The following is an 18,135-nucleotide window of genomic DNA, read 5'->3' as shown; positions in this document are numbered from 1 at the left end:
ACTAGGCAGACTTTGTTTATGGGGTGGTTTGCCAGTGCCTTCCCCAGTCATCTTCCCTTTACCCTCAGCAGCAAGCTGGGTACTTATTTTACCAACCTCGGAAGGATGGAAGGCTGAGTCAACCTTGAGCCGGCTACCTGAAACCAACTTCTGTCGGGATCGAACTCAGGTCATGAGCAGAGCTTGGACTGCAGTACTGCAGCTTACCACTCTGTGCCACGGGGCTCTTAGCATTGGAAAGACCTGTGTTCAAATCACCACTCAGCCATAAAAGTTCACTAGGTGACCTTCGGCCAGCCATTCCCTCCCTGCCAAAACTACCTCACAGTGGGATAAAATGGATGAACAAAGAATCAGATATAGCACCCTGCTCCCGGGGGGAAGGATGGGCAGGACAAAAATGAGAGAGACAGAAAGCGCAGCCAGGCTTCACATGACTGATGTTTCTTTTCCAGGTGTGGCTTTCCGGTTATTTCCTTGGAAGACGATTGGAAAATCCTTTGTGTCACTTGTGAGAAGCAGAAATGAGAATTGGTCCCTGCCCAGGTCAGAGGAACAGAGATCGGTGGCCTGGATGCGGGGCACTGCCTGCTGGGCTGATTCTGTCGACGCTGGGCCCTCTCTTTCTTCTTTCGCAGACCGGTGAGTTGTTCCGTCAGGAGTGGAATTTGGCCTGGGTTAGGAAGCTGCTTTTCATGAGATCGGACTACCTCCCATCTTTCTTGCTAACCAGGGCCGCCATGTTTCCCGGTTGGGCTTCTCAGAATCGAGCGGAGAATCGGTGACTTCTCCTGACCCAACGGAAACTTCTAGAACAGGGGTGGGGAACGTCAGGCCCAGGGGGGGGGGCGTTTAAGGCCCGTGAAATCATTTGGTCTGGCCCTTTGTGGGTCCTGCTCAGAAGGATCTAAGACTGGTGATCCGCCCCCTCCCGTGGACAGGAATAGCCTCTATTCAAGGCAGACGTGAGTTTGTTTTGCTGAGAAAAGGAACCTTTTTTCCCCCTTGCAGAAGAGTCATTAGCCATGGAGCTGCTAGGACTGCCCAAGAAACTGTGTTAACCCTTTCCCACCCAGGCCATGGAGAAACGTATTCCCTCTGTAATACAGGAGGGCTGGGGGTGGAAGTGGTGACAATGGAGGGGTTAAAGAGGGCAGGGCCAGAATGCGCGCGTGGGGGGGGTTCTTAGCCAGTGTGTCCTCATTTCATCCCTGCAGGCGGAGGTAGCAGGAGCCGGCTGTAGAATCTGCAACAGACCATCCTGTGCCACCAGGTGGGCGAGTGCGCCACCGGTTGGATGCCTGCCTGCTTGCCCGTGCGGGGGGTGTCATCTGGGGCAGCTGCCTGCTTGGGGCTTGGCTAATTTTGGAGTTGATAATTTTGTATGGCCTGCGAATGATGTTAAAAATATCCAAATGGCCCTTGTCGGAAAAAAGGTTCCCCACCCCTGTTCTAGAATCCTGTGGCCAGCTCCGATGTATATTTTAGTTCTCTGAGTTGTTAGCCTCAACAAATGAAAATAAGTTGACTAAACGAGTCATGTCTAAGTTTGGATGCTTTGCCTTACTCATCAGGGAGAGCATTCTTAAATCAATTATCATTTTCTTAAGCGACCTCCTTAAATACCCTGTTATGCTCATGGTCCTAATGTGTAAAGAGGGGGGTTTCTTTTCAGGATGAGTGAAGTATAATAACTATCATCTTGAAAAATTTGTAAGAGGGAATCTTGGGGCTTTAGACCACCCCCACAAGATACCAAGAAGGGAGTGAAATAATAGCATCACAAAGTTGAAAGGGACCATAGAGGCCATCTAGTCCAACCCCCTGCTCAATGCAGGATCAGCTTAGAGCATCCCTGGCAAGTGTTTGTCCAGTTGCTGCTTGAAGACTGCCCGTGAGGGGGAGCTCACCACCTCCCTAGGCATTCTGATTCCACCGTTGAACAACTCTTACTGTAAAAACATTTTTCCTACTATCCGGCTGGTACCTTTCTGCCTGTAATTTAAACCCATTATTGCAAATCCTGAAACTTACTTCCGCTCAGACCTCTACATCCAGGAATCATAACCTTCTCGGTGCAGTGCGGAAATCACCATGGAGGTTTTTCCTGCGGGAACGCTGCCCCCTGCAAATGTTCCCTGAGACAACAGATTGTCTTGACCTTCCCTCTTCCATTCATATTTTTTCATGAATGATCCCGGGTTAAGTAATTTGGCATGAGACCAAACCCACTGGGTCATTCCCAAGAAACCATTTTCTCCATTAAAAAGAGAAAAAACTGCAGCAGGGGGTGAATGAAGAAAAATGCGAAAGGACAGCTCATCTGCATTTTGCAGCAGAAGATTTGCTTTCCAAGCTTCCTTCTGCCTAAAAACTCTTGCAGCCTAATCCTAAAAATATTAAATAAATAGTAATCCTGACAAGAGTTTAATAGTGGTTGCTTCCTTGTAAGCCCACCAAAAACTGCAGCCTTTGAGAGACCCTGAAACTAAGGGTTCACAAATCTGCACATTTTGGGGGAAAAAATCCCCATAAGGTGAGTCTTGGATTCTTTTACACTGGGAATGTTTTAATGCTGGTTTTATCCAATTTAAAAAAACAAAAAACATCACGTCTTTTTAAATGAAACCATTAACCCATGTTTATGAATCCATGATTCTATGATTCTATATTCCTTTATTTGAGCCATTAAAAAAAAAAAAGGAAATAAAAAAGATGGCAGGAGACAGCTTTTTTGCCATGTAAAGCCCCTACGGGTTTCGCTGCATAAGCTTCATTAGGGGGATCAGAGTTCTTCCCACGGCAATTGAGTTCTATTATAGGCAATAAAGCTGTTACCTGCCACCTGGCGTCTTTTTTCCTTTTTTGGTTTGCTGACACATTGCTTGGTGTAGCCCTATTTTTCTTTCTTCATTTACAAAAACAAACACCTTTTTCGCTACTGTAAACTGTGGATGGGCTAACCTGATGCTCTATCGTGTAGATTTTCCTCACCAAAGCAAACTAGAAGAAGGAACGTTAATCTGCCTTGCGATAAGGGTTTAAAAAGGATCCGGCTGGCAACCTCTGACTGCCAGGGCACAAGCTTCCCGTGCTAATCCTTGCCCCATCCTAAAGGAGAGTGCCCTCTGCTTCAATGCTGTCCTTACTGAGAAGACTTAGGCTGTTTATGCTGGGTTATTAGCAGCGCGTTCCAGGCTGAAGTGCCCCATATATTTTTTTTTAGTTCTTCACGCTGAACCGTCATTCCAGAAGTCACTGTGAAGCTGGCTCATACCTGCTTCGCATTTCTTAAGAGCCCCTTTAACGGGACCTTTTTATTTGCTCTGTCCCCACCTCGAAGCATCCACTCAAGGAAGCATGAAGAATCACAACCGCGGGTTAGCGATGCAAACGACGGTTGCTGATGGCTATGCAAACAAAGGAATGAAGGAGCAGGCGAGTGAGGGGGATGGAATTTGTTTGACTTTCTCCTCTTGCATCAGGACCGTGAATAGGCTTTTTAAAGGTCGGGTTTTTAAAAAGCTTTGAGCGAGCATCAAAATCGACCCTGCATAAATGGCCTTAGAATTTGCAAACAAAAAAAGTCCCCTCCTAGCGCTCCACTGTTCAGAGCGAATCCAGGCTGCAATTCAGCCTCTCTCTTCTGTCTTCTCCATTTCAGCCTGGGGCTCCGGAGTTGCAGTGATGCCTGTTCCAGGTGAGATCTTGCGGCCCTTGCTCTGCGGAGAATCATCCAGCCGCTATCCCCTTGCTTTCTGAATTTGAAAGCTGTGTCTTCTGGAAACACCGGGGTGCTGGGCAAGCAACTCCTGAAGGGTTGTTCCCACAGGAGCCCTAGGGAGATCTGCATCACTAGGGCTGCGGCTCTTGGGTGTGCTTTGGTGTGGTCGATAACTTCGGGCATCGATAGTGTTACTAAGAGGGGTCCTATGGATTATCTGAGACACTGTGGTCTTTGATACATGGCGGTCATCCCACCGACGACTTCGGGTCTTTGTGTTGATTAAGCATGCCGTTTCCGACAGTCAGAGGGCGCCTCGCTCTCCCCCGCCTTTCCTCACGCTTTGCCCACGTTTTCAGAGACCTGTTTTACCTCGAATTTGAAAACACGGGCAAAACGTGGGGAAACGCAGGCGGAGAGTGAGGCAACCTCTGATGGCGAGTGAAACAGGCATGCATAAAAGACCTGTGATCAGCTGATGTGGGATTGTAGCGTTCCTCAACCAGTCCCACATGTTTTGTTGCTGGCTCCACCTACACAATAAAAGTCCTCCTGTTTGTTTGGGAAGGGGTTGTGGCTCAGTGGAACAGCCTCTGCTTTGCATGCAGGCAAAATGAGAAGCAGCTTTACCTCTCCCTCCTGCTGTTTCCATGTCTGCAAACTGCCCCACGTCACTGCTATTGGTGTTGGGGATTAGATAGCGAGCTTCGTTACATGTCAGACAGACAAGGGTGAATTTGATTGTATTGATGCTGACCAGTTCAAGAAGGTGATGTAATCTCCAATGTGTCAATTAGCTATTGGTCAGTGGGGAACAGTTGTAAACATGTTGTTTGTCACGTACGCAAAAATCTGCATATTACAGCTCTTTCTTTGTCTAAGAAGAAAGAGCAAACTCAGTTACTTTTTGGACCCCAAACAGTGAGGATGGAGCAACTCTGTATTTTAGAGATGCCATGTGTTTAAGTTTAGATCCTGCCTTTTCTGGCACGTATAGGAAACTAGAGGTGGAGTAAGGATTTCTTGTTTTAACCTCCAGTTTACCCTACCCTATTTTAAAGAGAGTAAAGTTTGTTTTTGCTAAGACAAAGGACTTTGTCTATTCATTGTGTGCGCGTGCCTTAATTTACTTTCACCAGCCACAATCATACGATCCATAACCTCTGATATAGAATTTTCCCCATTAAATGGCTCTGATGTAAAAATCATGTTACTTATGTGGCTACTCATAAGTGTCACAACGGAGCCAATGGTGACTCCATGGGGTAGTCTGGGGACATAAAAACGGAGCTGTGTGGGGAAGCGACAGTCGCTTCTCCCTGCCTACTTTGGTCACAAACAGAAAAGAGCCAATGTGTGTCCAGGGGGGCACAAAACACTCATTGTGTGCATGATACAAAGTCTTCATGTTGTTGCCCAACAAACACGAGGACTTTTAAATATGTAGATTAAGCCTTTGAGCAGCATATACTGTGCCCAGTCTGAACAGGCTTTATGCCAACTGACAACACATCCCAGAGTCCTCGTGTCTCATAGTAGAGGATTTTGGGATACACTCTCCTTCTGCATGACCTCCTGCTTCCTTTCAGTCCCACCCTTGTTGTTTCTCTGTAGCTGAGGGGTCCTTCTAGGCCGAAGAGGAGAGGGGCCGTGGCTCAGTGGTAGAGCATCTTCTTGGCATGCAGAAGGTCCCAGGTTCAATCCCTGGCATCTCCAGTTAAAGGGACTAGGCAAGCAGGTGATGTAAAAGACCTCTGCCTGAGACCCTGGAGAGCCATGGAGAGGGGCTGTGGCTCAGTGGTAGAGCATCTTCTTGGCGTGCAGAAGGTCCCAGGTTCAATCCCCGGCATCTCCAGTTAAAGGGACTAGGCAAGCCGGTGATGTGAAAGACCTCTGCCTGAGACCCTGGAGAGCCATGGAGAGGGGCTGTGGCTCAGTGGTAGAGCATCTGCTTGGCATGCAGAAGGTCCCAGGTTCAGTCCCCAGCATCTCCAGTTAAAGGGACCAGGCAAGTAGGTGGTGTGAAAGACCTGAGACCCTGGAGAGCAACTGCCGGTCTGAGTAGACAATACTGACTTTGATGGACCAAGGGTCTGATTCAATAGAAGGCAGTTTCATGTGTTCATGTGATAGGGTTGGCCATCGGTGGGAGGTTTTTGGGGCGGAGCTTGAGGAGGGCGGGGTTTGGGGAGGGGAGGGACTTCAATGCCATAGAGTCCGATTGCCAAAGTGGCCATTTTCTCCAGGTGATCTGATCTCTATCTCCAGGTGATCTGATCTCTATCTCTCCACCACCCCCTCCAGATCTACGGTTAGTCAGCGGGCGCAGCCGGTGCCAGGGGCGTGTGGAGATCTTCTACAACAATACCTGGGGCACGGTGTGTGACGACGACTGGGACATTGTGGACGCCAACGTGGTGTGTCGCCAGCTGGGCTGCGGCCACGCCTTAGCCATGCCGCCCACCCTCTTCTTTGGCCGGGGTCGGGGGCCCATATTCCTCGATAACGTGGACTGCAAAGGGAGGGAAACGGCCCTCAGCGAGTGCGGCAGCCGCGGGTGGGGCATCCACAATTGCTACCACTATGAGGACGTGGCTGTCACATGTAACGGTACAAAGGTTTGCTTCCGTTTGGTTGTGACGGGAGGGGCTTTCGGCTGCGCGTTAAGACTGCCGCTGAAACTCGAAAGCGGCGGACTTCCTTTAGGGTGGCCAGGTCCCTTTGCCACCGGCGGGAGGTTTTTGGGGCGGGGCCTGAAGAGGGCGGGGTTTAGGGAGGGGAGGGACTTCAAGAGACTTTGACTAATGTGCATTTGGTGGGGGATGAATATGATCGCTCCTAATTAGTAGATTCTGCCTTAGTTTCCCAGGGAGGGAAAATGTTATCTTGAGTTTGCATCCACACATTGTAATATAGAATAGTTGTTTGTGTTTTGTAAGTATTGTATTCTTGTTCTTGTGTATGTGAATTGTGGGTAGATCTTGATAACTCTTGTTGACAAACACCAGTTGTTATTTCAATTATTTCCTAGTAGTTTGATAGTTACAAGATACTTACAGATTATTGAAAACTGAATCTTTATTGTATTTTGCATGTAATTCAACCTTGTAGTACGGTATATAACTATATTGTGGTGGTCCACGTTGCTGACTTGTATTTTTGCTTAGTACCTGGAAGTTGGCAACCCTAATTTCCTTCCTTCCATTCCTGGATTCCCCTCTCCTCCTGTGCTGCATTCCTGACTTCCTTGATTCTAGTTAAGATAATTTCTGGAATTAATTGCGAAATCGGTTGGCCATAGCTTTCTGTTCCTCCATTTGCATTTCCCCCTCCTTCCTTACTGATGCGCTTGTTGAAATAGATAAAAACTCTTTTCCCAATTGACGGGGATCACCTTTGTAATGAATTACTCTACCCAATGGATTGATCACATTTTGCAGCCCTGCTTAATATGTTTGCAAAGAAGGACACTCAGGGGCGTTGTAGATGTTTGCACAGTTGGGGGTCCTAGGGGAGCATTTATGTACACAGGGCCTTGATGGATAGCACCGTCAATATTCACACTCTGTTGGTTGTCTCTGCAGAGCTGTTGCCTACCCAAGCCGCAAGAGGCCCGACTAGCAAAGCAGCCACAATCTCGCTGCAAAATGGAGAAAGTGAGTGCATTTCTGGGCAGGGGGATTATCAAACTTTTCCTAAAGGCTGATTTGACATTCAGTCCCTCTTTGCTTCTCCCCATTTCACAGGTAAAAATAGGAACATTCCCCAGGCACTGCCCGCCCCCCAAATCTCCCCGCATTTGCCTAGGCAGTGTTGGGTAGGGTTGCCAACCTCCAGATGGTAGCTGGAGATCTCCTGTTATCACAACTGATCTCCAGCCGATAAGAGATCAGCTACTTCCCCTGGAGAAAATGGCTGCTTTGGCAATTGGACTCTATGGCATCAAAGTCCCTCCCCTCCCAAACCCCACCCTCCTCAGGCTCCACCCCCAAAACCTCCCGCCGGTGGCGAAGAGGGACCTGGCAACCCTAGTGTTGGGAATCCTAACCTTAATGTTTTTTCCATAAAAACAGACTGACGAACCAAGTGCTGAGCTTATCCTGGGCAGCTGTGTCACCTTCAACTTCGCCATAGATGCAGACTTTCTTGTCTTGGGAACCTCTTTCTGAAGGTGCACAAGACGAAAATCCCCTCTTTCCTTTGGGAAACCAAACAGCAAAGAGAAGACCTATTCTCTTTGAGCCAGCGTGGTTTAGTGGTTAAGAGCGGTGGTTTGGAGCGGTGGAGTCTGATCTGGAGAGCCGGGTTTGATTCCCCACTCCTCCACATGAGCGGCAGAGGCTAGTCTGGTGAACTGGATTTGTTTCCCCACTCCTACACACTAAGCCATCTGGGTGACCTTGGGCTAGTCACACTCTCTCAGTCCCACCTACCTCACAGGGCGTCTGTTGTGGGAAGGGGAAGGGAAGGCAATTGTAATAAAAACCACCACCACCACCACCACCACCACCACCACCACCTCCTCCTCCTCCTCCTCCTCCTCCTCCTCCTCCTCCTCCTCCTCCTCCTCCTCCTCCTCTTCTTCTTCTTCTTCTTCTTCTTCTTCTTCTTCTTCTTCTTCTTCTTCTTCTTCTTCTTCTTCTTCTGCCATCAATGGAAAACGTTTTGTGATAGCCTAACCCATAAAGGCAGATATTTTGTAACTGACCCTTCCCCCCAGTTGTAGACGTTTTGTGATGCTGCCCACTGTCTTTTCTCAAAATTCCAAAAGTGCCCACAGGCTTAACAAGGTTGGGGACCCTATTCTAGCCATTAGAGTGGGGGGTCTGTGCATAGGGTTGCCAGGTCCCTCTTTGCCACTGGCGGGAGGTTTTGGGGGCGAAGCCTGAGGAGGGCGGGGTTTGGGGAGGGGAGGGACTTCAATGCCATAGAGTCCAATGGCCAAAGCGGCCATTTTCTCCAGGTGATCTCTATCTGCTGGAGATCAGTTGTAATAGCAGGTGATCTCCTGCTATTTCCTGGAGGTTGGCAACCCTATCTGTGCATGGGTGGTAGCAAGGACATGATGCTAAATATTTGAGAACCGTTGTGTTTGGAACTTTGTATTGTTGATGTTTCAATCTTGTAAGCTGCCCTGGAGAGGACGGTAGCAGGTAAATATGTTAAATAAGCAATAAAATACTATTGTATGCTTACCACCTGCTTTATTTTTACATAAAAATCTCAAGATGGTTCACAATAACTTATCATTTTTAAAAAAATGTTCATGATTCTCTGAACTCTTGCAGGAGACGGGAGCATCCGGTTGGTGAGGGGAGCCAATTCCTGCCAAGGCCGCGTAGAGATCTTTTACAAAGGCAACTGGGGCACGGTTTGTGACGACGACTGGGGGATGAGCGACGCCGGCGTGGTGTGCAGGCAGATGGGTTGCGGCCATGCCGTGGACTACAAGACCAACGCTTACTTTGGCTACGGAACAGGCCACATCCTCCTGGACAACATGAACTGTGAGGGAAGCGAGCCCCACCTCTCGGCTTGTTACAGCCTCGGCTGGGGCATCCACAACTGTGGCCATCATGAGGACGCCGGGGTCATCTGCTCAGGTAAGGACGCCAGGAGGTAGGGTTGCCAGCTCCGGGTTGGGAAATACCTGGAGATTTTGGGGGAGGAGCCTGAGGGGTGTGGGATTTGGGGAGGGGAAACATTTCTATTTTGGAAACCAGAAACATTACACAGATGTTGTTATAAATCAAATACAGGGTTGTCAACCTCCAGGTACTAGCTGGAGATCTTCTGCTATTACAACTGATCTCCAGCCGATAGAGATCACCTGGAGAAAATGGCCGCTTTGTAGGGTTGCCAGGTCCCTCCTCTCCTCCGGCGAGAGGCTGTTATTGCAAAGTGCGTGTGTATGCGTGCGCTGACGCATGCGCATCACTTCCAGTTTAGAACCAGAAGTGCTGCCTCGCAAGGGGCCTTCACCTCTTCGTTTGAGTGGTAAAGCGGTCCTTTACCACTCAAACTAAGAGGTATAAGGCCCCTCACGAGGTGGAACTTCCAGTTCTAAGCCGGAAGTGACGCGTGCGGTATGCACGCGCACATGCACGTTTGCCCACTGACCCTCAGGTGGTTGGCGGGCAGAGGGGTAAATTGCCGTGGTTTGCCCGCCAACAGCGGGCACCTGGCAACCCTACCACTTTGGCAATTGGACTCGATGGCATTGAAGTCCCTCCCCTCCGAAACCCCACCCTCCTCAGGCTACACCCCAAAAACCTCTGGCCAGTGGCAAAGACGGACCTGGTAACCCTAATCAAATACCTTAACTTAAACCGCCATGCAAAATAGATCTCTTTACCTTTGTGTGTGTGAAGTGCCTTCAAGTCGTAGCCGACTTATGGCGACCCCTTTTTTGGGGTTTTCAAGGCAAGAGACTAACAGAGGTGGTTTGCCAGTGCCTTCCTCTGCACAGCAACCCTGGTATTCCTTTTTCCACCTTGCCTGCCATGCCATTTTCTGCCACTAGAGAGCTGCATTGTCTGTATTTACAGCTGCCTGGGTGGCCAAGTCCGCAAACACCTCCTTCTTCCGGGCCCATCTGCAATAGCCCGATAGTTTTTATTTCCCAAACATATTAAAAGTGTTTTTATTTCCCAAACATATTAAAAGTGCATCTTGAAAAGTAACGGGAACACTTTTATCGGAACAGCGTGGACTTTTTATGTGATTGCCTGGTGCTAGGTAGAACTGTTGATTCTGAGTCAGAGAAATCCATGAATGGAATGCATACATGGCAAACCTCCTTAGTCTCCAACAGATCTCTTGCTTATGCTATGAACTACACCAGGGGTCCTAGACTTGCACCAACACTCTTCCCGATGCTTGCCAAGTATTTTCATAAAGCGGGCAGGACCAGGTGAGGCTTTTTGCCCAGCAAGGCTTCTGATTGGACAGTGAAGATCGGCTTGGCTGTGCAGATTTTTAAAAACCTTGCTTTGGTAGCAGCTGCCATCCCAGCAGAAAGATCGTGTGTATGCAATATTATATTTTACAAACAATAAGTTCATTAAAAAAAACCCTACTATTATTAAGCATACCTTCTGCCTAGAGGGGAAATTTAAGATACCCAGGGAGGAGAGATTCTGCCCCAGTAAATCAGGGGACTTAGAAACTATTGAGCACGCCCTCCTGAACTGTAATTTTTACATATTACCCCATTCTAGGTTTATTGAGCCCCTCTTATTGAGAATGGGACCTGACAGGGCAGGAGAAAAGATTGAGTTGCTCCTACAAGGGGATAATCCTTCAGTCACTTTACAGGTTGTGAAATTTTGCTCGGCAGCAATGAAAATTCGAAGCCATAGAACAGTCTCTTAGCCCAATTGGCAGATGAGTCTTGGCTGTTATTTCTCTTTTAAAGTGGAATGAGGCTCGGATTGTAATTCTTTGTTTGCAAGAATATTTTAGTCCATGTTTCTGGTTTTATCTGGCTGTGTGTGTGTGAAGTGTTGTCAAGTTGCTTCCGACTCATGGCGACCCTATGAATGAAAGTCCTCCAAAATGTCCTATCTTTGACAGCCTTGCTCAGATCTTGCAAATTGAAGGCTGTGGCTTCCTTTATTGAGTCAATCCATCTCCTGTTGGGTCTTCCTCTTTTCCTGCTGCCCTCAACTTTTCTTACCATGACTGTCTTTTCCAGTGACTCTTGTAGTCTCATGATGTGACCAAAATACGATAGCCTCAGCTTGGTCATTTTAGCTTGTAGGGTCAGTTCAGGCTTGATTTGATCTATAACCCACTGATTTGTTTTTTTGGCAGTCCACAGTATCTGTAACACTCTCCTCCAACACCTTACTGGCTAAGGGCCGTAAATAAACAATCTGAATCTGAATCATACTGTCTGCCTGAAATGCTAAAGAGTTATTATTTGAGTGAGGCATAAACATACTCCCTGATTTTTTGTGGTTGGTTCTGCCTCCTGTGTTTTATTCCCCTCGTTTTTCTTCCACTCCTGTGGTAGCCATTTTACGGTTGTGCCCACCACCCTGTGTCAGAATTTGGAAGGTGCTTTCAGGCTGCAAAATAGGGTTTCAACCTCCAGGTACTAGCTGGAAATCTCTAGCCAACAGAGATCAGTTCATCTGGAGAAAATGGTCGCTTTGGCAATTGGACTATATGACATTGAAGTCCCTCCCCAAACCCCGCCCTCCTCAGGCTCCACCCTAAAAACCTCCTGCCGGTGGCAAAGAGGGACCTGGCCACCCTACTGCAAAAGGCTGGGGACCCTTGAACTACACTTTGGATGGTGGAGCATCACCGCCCCATCAAACTAATTTCTCCAACTTTTCTGATGCTGTTGTCCCTATAGGACGCGGGTTGACGACAGTCATGCCGGTCACCACCTCGTTGGCTCCAAGCTATGAAGACGCATTCACCGACACAGCCGTGGGTAAGCAACAGGATGCCACCTTTGAGCCTGACCCCCTCCCCAATCCCATTGGGGATAGCTTAAATTTTGAAGGATGCATGAAGTTGCGACAGGCATTCTAACCTCTGCTAGGAATATTGTCGAAGGCGTTCACGGTCAGAGTTCATCAGTGCTTGTAGGTTATCCGGGCTGTGTGACCGTGGTCTTGGTATTTTCTTTCCTGACGTTTCGCCAGCAGCTGTGGCAGGCATCTTCAGAGGAGTAACACTGAAGGACAGTGTCTCTCAGTGTGTGTTGGAAGAGTAATATATATAGTCAGAAGGGGGTTGGGTTTGAGCTGAGTCATTGTCCTGCAAAAGAATCAAATGATTAGCACATTACCTTTGATTCTTTTGCAGGACAATGACTCAGCTCAAACCCAACCCCCTTCTGACTATATATATTACTCTTCCGACACACACTGAGAGACACTGTCCTTCAGTGTTACTTCTCTGAAGATGCTTGCCACAGCTGCTGGCGAAACATCAGGAAAGAAAATACCAAGACCACGGTCACACAGCCTGGATAACCTACAAGAATCTGCTAGAAATGTTGCGTTCCTTTCCAAAGGAATGAGGAGATGTACTAGAAAACCCCGTTAGTTCCATTCACCTGAGTGATGAAAATGAGCAGGACTAGTCCGGAATGAAAAGAAAATGAAACTGAGTACAAAAAAACCCACAATCCCAAGATGCAAGATGTGCTCATCCCCAGCTAGGGTTGCTGACCTCCAGGTACTAGCTGGAGATCTCCTGCTACTACAACTGATCTTCAGCCGATAGAGATCAGTTCCCCTGGAGAAAATGGCTGCTTTGCAGTTAGACTCTATGGCATTGAAGTCCCTCCCCTCCCCAACCACTGCCCTCCTCAGGCTCCACCCCAAAAACCGCCCACCGATGGCAAAGACGGACCTGGCAACCCAATGCCCAGCATATGCATAACTGAAGAAATTAGATGAGGAGGGGTTGTGGCTCAGGGAGAGAGCATCTGTAGGGAAGCAAGAGGGGAAAGGGAGGATGCTGTACTGCACAAAGTCTGCAGATGGTCGGATACACTCCAGTACCTTGTTCTGATGGTGCATACCTTTGCAGTCACAGAGATCCATGATCAGCCCTCTCCCGAGACTGAAATGCTGACCACTGGCCTTCTCCTGCTGGAAAAAACAAGTAAGTTTTGTGGCTGGGAAGGAAGAAGGCCCGTTGCATTGATTCACAAGCCTCCCTGGAAGCGTAAGGAGAAGGGCTGCCAATTGTCTTCCTTGCCTGGTGGTCTGCCCTGCTCCCTGCTCCCCAAGACACTGTAAACAAGAGCAGCCTCTCTAACTCGAAAGTATCTTTGGGGTGCCTGCTAGCATCTGTGAATCATTAGCATCAGAAACACATGGGCCATTTATGCTTGGTAATTAGCACGGCATTCCAGGATGAATTGCCCTGCATATTTTTTTGAATTTTTCACACTGAACCATCATTCTGGCAGCGACTGCAAAGCCGGCACATACCTGCTTTGCATTACTTAAGAGCCCCTTTAACACGACCTTTGGTGTTTGCCCCGAAGAATGCCCTCAAGGAACCATGCAAAATAACAGTGGTGCGTTAGCTATGCACATGCTAATGGCTATGGAAACAGGAGCAAAGGAGCAGGCGAGTGGGGCGTGTGTGTGGAATTTCTCCTTTTGCGTAGGGGACCGTGAATAGGCATTTTTAAAGTCGCATTTAAAAAAAGAGCTTTGAGTGAGCATCAAAATTGACCATGCATAAATGGCCATGGTGATGGCGTGTCAATGCACAGCCAACTTATAGTGACCCCTCGTGGGGTTTTCAAAGCAGGAGACGTTCAGAGGTGGTTTGCCATTGCCTGTGCAGAGGGGAAGGGAAGCTGATGGTAAGCCACTTGGAGACTCCTTGAAGGTAGAGAAAAGGAGGGTATAAAAACCAACCCTTGGTCCATTGAAGTCAGTATTGTCTACTCAGACTGGCAGCGGCTCTTTAGGGTCTCAGGCGAACGTCTAAGGGCGAAAACGCACGGTCGCTTTAGCCTCTTTTATTCCCTGTTTCAGCCAGGATTCAGCCAGGATCGAGCGCATGCGTTTCGCTGAACGTGCGTTCGATCCTGCCTGAATCCTGGCTGAAACGGAATAAAGGAGGCTAAAGCGACAGTGCATTTTCACCCTAAGAGAGGCAAATCCAAGGCAAAACCTCCCATGCATAAACGGCCTGGGGAGGGGGGAACTGAATTGGGTGGCATTCCATAGTATGACGGCCTTTCGTTCTCTCCCATCCGACCAGCAGGTGGTGGCCTCCGACTGGCAAACGGAAACAGCAGCTGTCGGGGCAGGGTGGAAGTCTTGTACGGGGACACCTGGGGGACCGTTTGTGACGACGACTGGGATTTCCCCAACGCCCAGGTGGTCTGCCGGCAGGTGGGCTGTGGCTCAGCCCTGGTGGCCACCGTGCTGGGGTACTTTGGCTACGGCACCGGACCCATCCTTCTGGACAACGTGGATTGTTCGGGCAGAGAAACCGACTTGGCCGAGTGCTTCAACCTGGGCTGGGGGCAACATAACTGCGGCCACCATGAAGACGCCGGCGTCATCTGCAGAAGTGAGAAAAGCAGACGATTGCGGTGGTCCCTGATTTAATTTCTACCCTGTCGTCTGAACCAAAAGGTTCTTCAGCGCTTACATATCAGCTTCAGCACACAACGCATAGTTAAACCGTGGAACTCCCTGCACCAGGATGTGGTGATGGCTGCCAATTTGGAAGGCTGACAACCCTAATTATACCCCCCATTGAAGTCCCTCCTCTCCTCAAACCCTGCCCTCCTCAGGCTCCACTCCCAAAATCTCCAGGTATTACCCAGCCCAGAGCTGGCGACCCCTAATCTGGCCCTAAATAGAACCCCTGACTAAAAGGAGCAGGTCTGGTTCGGGGGAAAAACAAAGCAACAAACAAAACCCTTTCCGGATCAATGATTTACAAGGGTATTTGTGGTGCATCCGTTTGTTGCTAAATACACCCTCACCTTTTCCTGGATGCAGGTGCCGAAGAATCTGATGAGCATTTCCAAGAAGACGGGTTTGCCACCACCACCGCGACCACGACTCGTCCCAAGGATGGTATGTTGAGCAGGGGGCAATCTGCTGTCCCCAAATAATCCATTATTTAAATAGAATAGAAGAAGAAGAAGAGTTGGTTTTTATATGCCAACTTTCTCTACCACTTAAGGCAGAATCAATCTGGCTTACAATCACCTTCCCTTCCCCTCCCACGACAGACACCCTGGGAGGTAGGTGGGGCTGAGAGAGCTCCAAGAGAGCTGTGACTACACCAAGGTCACCCAGCTGGCTAGCATGTATGACCACTGAAGAAGGCCCCATAGGCCAAAATGCTTTTTGTTGTCTATTGGTAGGGTTGACAACCTCCAGGTACCAGCTGGAGATCTCCTGCTATTACAACTGATCTTCAGCCGATAGAGATCAGTTCACCTGGAGAAAGTGGCTGCTTTGGCAATTGGACTCTATGGCATTGAAGTCCCTCCCCTCCCCAAACCCTGCCCTCCTCAGGCTCCATCCCAAAACCTCCTGCCAGTGGCAAAGAGGGACCTGGCAACCCTATCTATTGGTCATTTACATATATTTATGATCAACAACCATGTTTGTAAATTAGCAATTATCTAATTAGCAATTAGAGTTTGAGCAGCCTAATTTTGGGGCCTAGTGTTTTTAATTGGGTGTACCCTATATCAGAACTTCTTAAACTGTGGGTCGTGACCCCATATGGGGTCCCGTAACTGAATGTGGGGGTCGTGAAAAATTTGGCAATGGTAAAAGGTTTCGGAACCTATTTTATATACCTATATACCTTGGGTCGCGTAAAAATTTCTCGGGTGAAAAGGGATCATGAGTGGAAAAAGTTTAAGAAGCCCTGCCCTATACATAGGGTTTCTCTTAGTTTGAGTGGTAAAGGGCCGCAGCGACCCAGTGGTCTAAAGCTCCTCGCGAGGCGGCTCGCGCATGCACGATTGCCCGCCGGCCCTCAGCTGGTTGGCGGGCAGAGGGGCACATTGCCGGGGGTTTTCCCACCACCAGCAGGCACCTGGTAACCCTACCTATATAATAAACAATATCAGTATTTTGTATAAATTTGCAGCTCAACTTTTAGGTTCTCTGTATGTTTTGCTAAGGTTGAGTCCCCACCCCCCTTTCGTTAATTCCATATCTAGATAGACCTTATCCCAAACATTTAGGTCCAGGACAACAGGGTTTCCTTCAACCACTAGATTACAAAATGAGAGAAGATGAGGATAGGTATCTGATTTGTAAGGGTGGATCCCAGGTGTTGCCTGTCGTTCCCATCCTGTTGTCCCCACTCGCAGGTTTCCTTCGCCTCGTCAACGGGAGCCACCGCTGCGAAGGCCGGGTGGAGATGTTCTACCTGTCGCAGTGGGGGACGGTGTGCGACGATGCCTGGGACCTCAAGGACGTGAAGGTGGTGTGTCGGCAGCTGGGCTGTGGGGGTGCCCTGGCCGCCTGGGGGGAAGCGTGGTACGGCCAGGGTGTGGGCTACATTTTCCTTGACAACCTCAAGTGCAAAGGCGACGAGGCATCCCTCCTGCGCTGCTCCCACATCCGCTGGAACGTGCACAACTGCGACCACTCGGAAGATGCCGGCGCCCTCTGCCACCTGCTATGATGCGCCGGAAGGTACGGCGGGGGCCGTGTGGTGACCAATGGACCCTGCAAGCCCGTGAAAACCGCAGAATGTGATGGCGGGTGCAGACTTCCATCCCTGTAGCTCCCCCCCCCACTATTTTTAAGCCAGTTGGCCCACAAGCAGGTCACAGATGTCATAGCCTCTCCCTGTTGTTGTTGTTGTTGTTGTTGACAGTCCTCTACAGGGCATTTTGAGGTATACTTAAGGTTGCCAGGTGGAGATCCCCTGCTATTACAACTGATCTCCAGCCGATAGAGATCAGTTCACTTGACCATTGGACTCTATGGGGAGGGGCGGTGGCTCAGTGATAGAGCCTCTGCTTGGCGTGCAGAAGATCCCAGGTTCAATCCCCGGCATCTCCAGTTAAACGGACTAGGCGAGTAGGTGATGTGAAAGACCTCTGCCTGAGACCCTGGAGAGCCGCTGCCGGTCTGAGTAGACAGTATTGACTTGGAAGGACCAAGAGTCTGATTCAGTATAAGGTGGCCTCATGTATGGCATTGAAGTCCCTCCCCTCTCCAAACCCCATACTCCTCAGGCTACGCCCCAAAAACCTCCTGCCGGTGACGAAGAGGGACCTTGCAACCCTATCTTAATGCTAGAGGTAAGCTGCTCTGTGTCTAGGGTTGCCAACCTCCAGGTACTAGCTGGAGAGCCCCTGCTATTACAACTGATCTCCAGCCAATAGAGATCAGTTTGCCTGGAGAAAACAGTCGCTTTGGCCATTGGACCCTACGTCATTGAAGTCCCTCCCCAAACCCTGCCCTCCTCAGGCTCCGCCTCAAAAACCACCTGCCGGTGGCAAAGAGGGACCTGGCAACCCTAGGTATACTGTCACCAAGTGTAGAGGTGCGATTGATCCATCGTGGACCATGGCCATGCATTGACCTCTCCTCTATGACTATCCAAATGGCCCAGCCACGTACTCCCTGGATGGTTTTACAAGCCAATATGTTCTCCTCCTCACCTCAACTTAGGGCATTAAAAAAACAAACCGACACACCCGGCACTCAGTTATAGAATTCTCCTTATTTTTGGTGCTGGATTCTTGACCTTTTTTGTGTACAAAATGTATCTCCACTCTGTGTAGGGTATAATCCCTTTTCAGCGTCCCAATGTAAGCAAAGGCAATAGCGGGTTGAAATCAGTAGAATGGCAGTGCAGCACTAAGGAAGCTGGAGCAGTAGAGTATCAGAGATGCTCTGGACAAAAAGACCAGTAGAAGTGGCTTCAGC

The 18,135-nt window shown here is 49.1% G+C and overlaps 1 protein-coding gene across 1 annotated transcript; it reads left to right on the top strand.

The window, feature by feature from the left end:
* The first annotated feature begins 524 nt into the window (after positions 1-524).
* SSC4D (scavenger receptor cysteine rich family member with 4 domains) lies at positions 525-16,879 on the top strand. The gene is made up of 10 exons (XM_056865409.1): positions 525-654; positions 3,686-3,700; positions 6,029-6,334; positions 7,309-7,380; positions 9,013-9,327; positions 12,090-12,170; positions 13,280-13,354; positions 14,477-14,788; positions 15,226-15,303; positions 16,563-16,879. Exons 1-10 carry the CDS (start codon positions 525-527, stop codon positions 16,877-16,879), a joined length of 1,701 nt encoding a protein of 566 aa, XP_056721387.1.
* The last annotated feature ends 1,256 nt before the right edge of the window (positions 16,880-18,135 follow it).

The sequence above is a fragment of the Euleptes europaea genome, chromosome 19, assembly GCF_029931775.1.
Source record: "Euleptes europaea isolate rEulEur1 chromosome 19, rEulEur1.hap1, whole genome shotgun sequence".
Classification (NCBI taxonomy): Eukaryota; Metazoa; Chordata; class Lepidosauria; order Squamata; family Sphaerodactylidae; genus Euleptes; species Euleptes europaea.
This window is presented reverse-complemented; position numbering and strand designations above follow the sequence as displayed.